General features: G+C 43.1%; 1 protein-coding gene across 2 annotated transcripts; it reads right to left on the reverse strand.

The window, feature by feature from the left end:
• Positions 1–3,312: 3,312 nt before the first annotated feature.
• Positions 3,313–7,220, reverse strand: nkx2.1 (NK2 homeobox 1). Of its 2 annotated transcripts, XM_068580685.1 has the most exons (3): positions 7,137–7,220; positions 5,180–5,417; positions 3,313–4,588 (listed from the first exon to the last, which is right to left on the reverse strand). In XM_068580685.1, exons 1-3 carry the CDS (start codon positions 7,158–7,160, stop codon positions 3,891–3,893), a joined length of 960 nt encoding a protein of 319 aa, XP_068436786.1. In that variant the 5' UTR covers positions 7,161–7,220; the 3' UTR covers positions 3,313–3,890. The 2 variants fall into 2 exon arrangements, with proteins under 2 accessions (XP_068436786.1, XP_068436785.1); XM_068580684.1 differs by lacking the exon at positions 7,137–7,220 and having other exon boundaries at positions 5,180–5,649.
• Positions 7,221–7,365: the final 145 nt, after the last annotated feature.

Below are 7,365 nucleotides of genomic sequence, written 5' to 3' on the forward strand. Positions count from 1 at the left end.
AAAAGTAAGTTATTATTTTGAAATTCTCGAAACAAGACTGGGGAAACTACCTAGACGAAAATAAATGTGTTTTTGGTTATGTTAAAGAAAATATAGCATCAATTTTTGGGGGTCAAATCATAATCAAAATGCATTATATTGCTGTTTTCTATATTTCAGCACCATGGACAGCACCGCCTCTTTGCATCTCCACCAAAAATAACTTTTTTATTACAAATCCCATACAACATTTTAAAAAAGAAAATAATTAAAAACTTTGAGAAGCCACGTTTAAATGAAGTGCGAACAGTTTTCAATTTGTAATCTATCTGCTTTGTTTTGTTGTTTATTTGTTGTTAACTCTTCTGCCGAGTTAATGACACACACGTCCCCGTGATATCCTCATATATTCATCATCAATAAGAAATATCAGAAAATCCAACTCTCCACCTTCAAAGAAATCAACGAAATCGTGTTTCTCATATATTATGCTTAATATTTTACTTTTGTTAAATACATTTGGTCAGTTATGGATATATTCTTGTTCTCAAGTGCATCATTAACGTTTCATTCAGGACAAATTTAAGTCTGGAAACTCTCACTCCTGTTTTGGATGAGCCAATCATCGGTACAGCACGCGCGCAACGCTGCAACAATATCCATCCTCGAGTGATTTTAATCATTGAAATATGCAGCATCCTGAGAGTGAGAAACGCTCACTGACTCCCACAAACTGCACCAGGTAACAATTTAGAACATTCACCTAAAAAACGAGAAAAACACTGCCAACAAATTATCATTTTTGTTTCAAAGAAAATACGATTTTGAAAATTAAATCACGAGTATAAGTCATGATTATTTGTTATGACTGAGTTTAGTTTGCAAAACACCGTCAATTTAAAATCTAATAAACAATATAATGTGCTTTTCTTTCCCTTGTGACGCCACTAAAGATGCAAATCAACTCTCGTAGAATGCATTGCATGCCTCCATTTTAAAACGCACACATGTTTGATATCCCAGTGCAGCCTTTGAGAAGCCTCTGATTCATATTCCTGCACGCTCTGTATCATCCAAAAGTGATGCTGAAGCTAAATAGGCGAATAAAATTCAACAGCTAGTCGCTAACTCAAATATGATTACCTTGAGATTAGGGACTAATTGCTCGGGGTTCATGGAGACCAGCCCACCATAAAGCCAGGAGGACTTGGGAAGTTGCACTGTGGGTTTCTACAAAAGGGAGCGATGAGAGCACACACGCTTCCAACAAGTCATTCTCAACAGCTACAAGCTGCGCACAAAGACCACACACCGCGCCAAAGACATGTTAATGTAATCCCAAAGTTCTCACTTTTCTACCGAACAAAACCAGCTCTGCAAAAAAAAAAAAACAACCCAAAAGAAGATAGTTTCTGATGCTGGTAAGATTTCACTTAAAAGTCTCCAAAAGGGCTTTTGGGGAGGATTGTTGCCTGGTGGCCTAAAACCCGCTGCTGCTGCTGCCTTAAAGGGATACACACCAATTAGAAAAAAGGCTGCTTTTTGGTGGGAAATCACATCTTTTATACAACCAAAATGTGCTTTAAAATATTTTTTCTTTTTAAAGTTACATATGTGGAAATAAAAGTGAGAGTTACCTGAAAGTATGAAGTCACCTCACGTGCCTATAAGCCCTAAATGTGACGCTATGTGATATAAACATCACATGTGCTGCTGAACAAAAAGATCTGAGTTGGGTTTTCAAAAGATTCCTTCAAAAGAGGTATGGACATATTTAATATCAACATAAGGATAACATATACGGAATGTATATTTACAACATGTTATAGTGATGGTAGTATAATAAGCCCACTATAAAGCCAGTGATCAATGTAAAAAGCAGGTATTAGAAACGAGGCAAGAGGGTTATTTTTTGGGGGGTAAAAACGTGCACCTTAAACTTATGGTGGCCATTTTTGTAACAGTTTTTTTGAGTGAAATGATACAAATAGTTGGGTCAGCCGATTATGGGGTTATTTCTATTCCTATTTTAAGCTTAAAGGACAAGTCGTTTTGCTGAAATCGTGGAACAAAGCAGATGCAGGTTCAGAAAGGCCACATGGACACGAGCAGCTCACGCGATTACAGAAATTGGTTCCATGCATGTTCAAGCAAGAAGGTGTCATTTATCTCCAAAAAACAACCACCCAGGAGTAAACGCAGGCCCGTTTAGAAAACATACACACGCTTCAAAACGTATTAAATAAAACGATGGAAACCCTTTTTTTTTTTTTTTGGTTTGGTTTGGAAAAAAAAAGGTCAATAAATATAAATTCATTGCATCGTACTCAGACACAAAACTATGTGAAATTATAGCCATATGGACCCGAGACCACGCTGGACTGACAGCAACTTATTGTCTGCCGTAATCGAAAATCACCTGTCGTTACCTCCGTCGCTGAGCAACCACCCTGTTTACTGTTAATACCTATAGCGCTATTAGGCGGCGGGAGAATAGTCCCTAATGATTATTATAGGCTTTATTTACAGAGCCTATAATTTAGAGAGGGGATAGAAGAGAAAGAAAAAAGGCTGCTCGTGTGTTTTCATCATTGCGGCCGTTTAAGGAGCTCAAACAGCCTTAAAAAATAAAATACAATCTAATAGCAGGAATGTTTTTTTTAGGGGGCTGGTTTGTTATTGACACCGGACACAAACAGCCCCTTTCTCCCTTTTTTCAATAGTCCGTGATTGATCATTGATCAAGCAGCTGATACAGCTCGGCCTCGCGCGGTATTTGAGGAGAACCCGCGCGCTGTTTGGTCATCGATAAGCTCCTTTTTTTTTTTTTGAGCTGCGGGTGTTGCGTTTGAAGTCTCGCCGCAGAGAGACCTCACCTTTGTGACTCACGCGCTCAAACACGCAGAGAGAGAGAAAAGAAAACAGCTCATAAAAGGCTCCGTTTGCTCTGCAGGGCACGCTGGTGTGAGCTTCAAGCCCCGGGGACGATAAGGCGGAGCCCGCGGGGGTGTGATTTATCACAGAATAAAGCAGAAATATAAAGATAATAAAGCGAAATGTTTAAATGACGTGTCAAAATAAGAGCCCGAGTGTTGATATAGTGTCCTGTCACATTGCCAAAACTCAACCTGGATGTCTGGTTTCATTCCCTCACACGCCTGATAGTTATCAGATTAAAAAAAAGACCGCCCATAAAAAACGAGCAAATAATAATAGTAATAAAAATAATAATAGTAATAACTGGTTTAATTGTTGCCCTATTGACCTTTCCCCCCCAAAAGGAATATTTCCGCATATGTTGGACATATTTCACAAAAGCTTAACTGTCTGGTTTTCCATAATTTATTAATAGGACTGTTTTGTAGTAAGTCAAATATCTATATAAGTTACAAAGAAATAAAACGTACAAATACCAATGAAACGACAACAAACCGGCAAATAGCGTCAAAAACTTTGTACAACAGATAGCTAAAATTCAAACCTTTTACAGAAATATACAAGCTATATCTACGGCTTACATTAAATTCTATATAAATCAGAGTCATGTGTGTTTGCCAGAGGGGATTTAACAGCACCCATGTACAACAGTTTCCCTCCTCGGGTTCACTCTCCCCAGAACTACTGCTGATTCGTCTTTTGTCTCAATATAATTTACATAAATAAATCCCAAGACTTCCGCAGTTTCTGGTCAAAAGTCTTCTCCCCCTCCTTCCTTCCATATTAGTCACTTCCTTCCAAAAAGAAAAAGGAGAAATTTCAAGAAAGATCTGCACCGCTTTCCCTCTCCTCGTGTCCCGATGCGCACATTTACAGTAAAAAGATGTCTGTTTTTTGTTTGTTTGTGTGTGTGTGTGTGTGTTTTTTTTTGTTCTTTAAATATAAGAGTCGCTTAAAACCGCCGGCGCCTCTTGTCACCACGTCCTGCCGTACAACAGGGCGGAGCACTGCAGGGCCGAGCCGTACTCTGCGCCGGGGGAGTTGAGGTGAGAGAGGCCGGCCACCTGGCTCTGCAGGGACGGCGGGCTGGAGGAGTGCGGCGCCAGGTCCGGGGAGTGGCCCGTGCTGCCCACCTGCTGCTGGCCCTGGTGCTGCCCGAGGCCGCCGGACGAGTTGTTGGACATGAGCATGACGTTGCCCCCTTGCTGGTGGAGGCTCTGCGCGGAAGGTGTGGGCGTGTGGCCGCTGCCTTGACACGGCTTGCCGTCCTTCACCAGCACCGGTACGGCCACCCTCCGCGGGGATTGCTGCTGCTGCTGCTGCTGCTGCTGCTGCTGGCAGGAGCCGCTGTCCTGCTGCATCTGCTGCTGGGACACTTTGTCCTTCGCCTGCCGCTTCATCTTATACCGGTGGTTCTGAAACCAGATTTTCACCTGCGTCGGGGTGAGGTGGATCATACTTGCCAGGTGTTCCCTCTCCGGCGCCGACAGGTATTTCTGCTGCTTGAAGCGGCGCTCCAGCTCGTAGACCTGCGCCTGGGAGAACAGCACCCGTCTCTTTCTCCTCGGGGTGCTGGACAGAGAGCCCATGCCTTTGCCCACGTCCGCCAGGGAGCTGAGGCTGCCCATGCTGCCCATGTTCATGCCCGACGACGAGCCCATGAAGCGAGAAACTGAGAGGGGAAAAAAAGAAAATAATTGTAAGATTATAAAAACTGCTGATTTTAGCAACAATAATGCACAAAATAAATCAGTTTTCAATCAGAAAACATCATGGAGAATTGGCTTTGAGAGGTAAAATTAGTGGATTTGTAATGGTGGTTATACTGTGAAATTAATTCAACTACAAGCCTGTTATTTAATTACGTGACTCAATACAGTAAAATAATAATAATAAAAAATTCTAATGCGTGTCAAAGTCCATTTAATATATTATCAAACTGTCCCAACTAAATCTCTGATCTCAAATTGACTGACAGCAGATTATTATTGCTTTAAGGTGATTACGTATTCAACATGAAATTACATTTTTTGGCACTTTTTTTTCGTGGATGAAATGCATGCCCTCCCAATAATAAAATCAAAACATAGCGTGTGATATATATGTATATATGTGTATATATATAGTGCCCGCTATGGCGCGCAGGAACACGCACTACAACACAACATATGCACTCCAATAAATAAATAAAAATGCCCGCTTTCCAGCATTTCCTCCACACAACTTCCCCGCTGGAGTCCGGAAACAGGTGCAAGCTACTCACTGGTGGAGAAGCGCGGGTCCGGGTTGGCTCCGTACCATCCGCTGGCCGCGCTGCTGCCCCGCATGCCGTCCTGGTAGGACGGCAGGTCGCCCATGTTGCCCAGGTTGCCGTTACAGTAGCCCCCCATGGCCGAGTGCGACAGCTGGGACACACCTGCCGCCGTCATGTGGTACGCCGCAGACACGGTGCCATTATGGCCCATGTGGTGCTGCTGCATCGCCGCCTGAGAGACCTGCGGCTGCCGGTAAGAAGTGAGAGGTGCCCCCAAGTTGTTATTCTCCATACTTACTTTCTTATAGCTCTCCTCAAGGGGACTCAAGATATCGGAAACAGAAAAAGGAGTCGTATGCTTAGGGCTCATCGACATTGTTCTGTGGCTGGAGAGGGAGAAATTAGAAGGCAAGGCAATCTCTCCTTCTCTTCTATTTTTTTCTCTTCTTCTTCTTCTTTTTTTTTTTTTTTTTGGCCAAAGCCCCTCTGGTTCCTGTTGTCTCAACGTCGATCCCGCTAGATGAACACGTAAGAGAGCGCCTCAAGTCCGCCTTAATTGGATTGAGTGGGAGCTCGGTGCTGGCTTTGGTTTGTTTTAGCTGGCTGCCAGGTTTAAGGCTACCATCAGAGGCGGGGCATCGGCGACAATACAACACAGCTCTATAGCCTCCTTTTTTCCCGTCGAGCGCAATTTCACTTACAAGACATGTGCTCTCCCCTCCCACCAACAATAACATACGCGCTCGCACATGATCATAAATGTTCGTCCAAAGCGCGCGCTTCCGTGCATGCGCGCGCGCTGTCCGGCTCGGGTAGGAGGGTAGGGGGGGGGGGGGGGGGGTCTGCGACTTGTTGCTGCTGCTGATAAACACACCGTGCAGTAGTGCACCTTGGGACTGCACTGACCACAATACACTTTATTAACTGTAGTGATGTTTACGAGGGCCTCTTGATGAAAGGAGGCCTATATGGACTTGAGAGTTGGAGAACCACTCCTCAGTTGAACTACTGACTTTTAATGGCCACGAGAGGCCTCCAGTGATTGCAGGATTGTTTGTGTTATGCCTTATCGTACTCAGACATGCAAAAGTGCACTTGCGGGGAGGGAAATTGACTGATACTGATAAGTAAATAAATACACATCCGCGTGTTAAGTGGCTGCGTCAATGATTAACCCCCGTCGTTTTTTCTTCTTCTTCTTCTTTTGATATCATTGGACGCAAGCAGCGTGTTACCTTTATTCAGATGCACACACTCGTCGAGAAGACCCAGGGAGAAAACAACACACACACACACACACACACACACACACACATAAAAACGAAATAGAGTCTGGAGGAGGCGAGGCTCTTCGTGTGAAGTTAGCGGCGTTCAAGGACTCTCCTCCTGCAGCACAGCGCCAGGTAGAGCCCCTCAGCGGCGTCTCGCCTTAATGCTCAAGGAGCCATAACTGTTTGGCTCAATCATATCTCATTTCTAAAATTTTACACATGGAGCACAGGAAGAGGTTTTTGGCTTCATCCAACCAGCTTTGAAGTCAAGACATATTGTATTCTGAGGCTGCGCTTCTGAGCCAAAGTGCACTTTTACGCACGAGGACTTTTCTGCCATTCTTATTTTTCTGGAATTTTGAGCTTTAACTTTATAATATTATTATTGTTTTTTTTAAATTTATTATAATCAAACCTGAGTTTCTCTTATAGCAGTTGTTTCGTCTTCTTCTTCCGTTTATATTGAAATGCTCATTTCTATTAGTTTTCCTTCGTTTTAAAGATTATTTTCAACACATCATTTGTCAATATTTTAACGTAAAGCAATTAAGTATAATTCAAGTTATTATTAACATTATTCGGTTATATCAGTGTATCCTTCCTGCTGCATTTTAGGAACAACATGTTAAACATCCCACGTTAGAAAATAAGCAGTGAAGGAATACAAAAAATGGACACAATAACTTCTAACTTACACAATCAGCTGATGTCAGGATCATAGCGCAGCGTGGCTACGGCACAACGAACCAAAACAAAAAGTTATTATTAGTAGTAATAGATTTAGGGTTTGTGGAGGTCTCGATGTACCGTCGGTCCCGCAGCAGCAGCAGCAGCAGCAGTAGCAGCAGCAGCAGCAGCAGCTCCTGACAGAAAAAGTCTGCTCCTGCAGCTCGAGCCGACGTCTCCTTGAAGGAATTAAAGACA

Source organism: Clinocottus analis, unplaced genomic scaffold (assembly GCF_023055335.1).
Source record: "Clinocottus analis isolate CAN_PGR_092001 unplaced genomic scaffold, fCliAna1.0.p SCAF_17, whole genome shotgun sequence".
Taxonomy (NCBI): Eukaryota; Metazoa; Chordata; class Actinopteri; order Perciformes; family Cottidae; genus Clinocottus; species Clinocottus analis.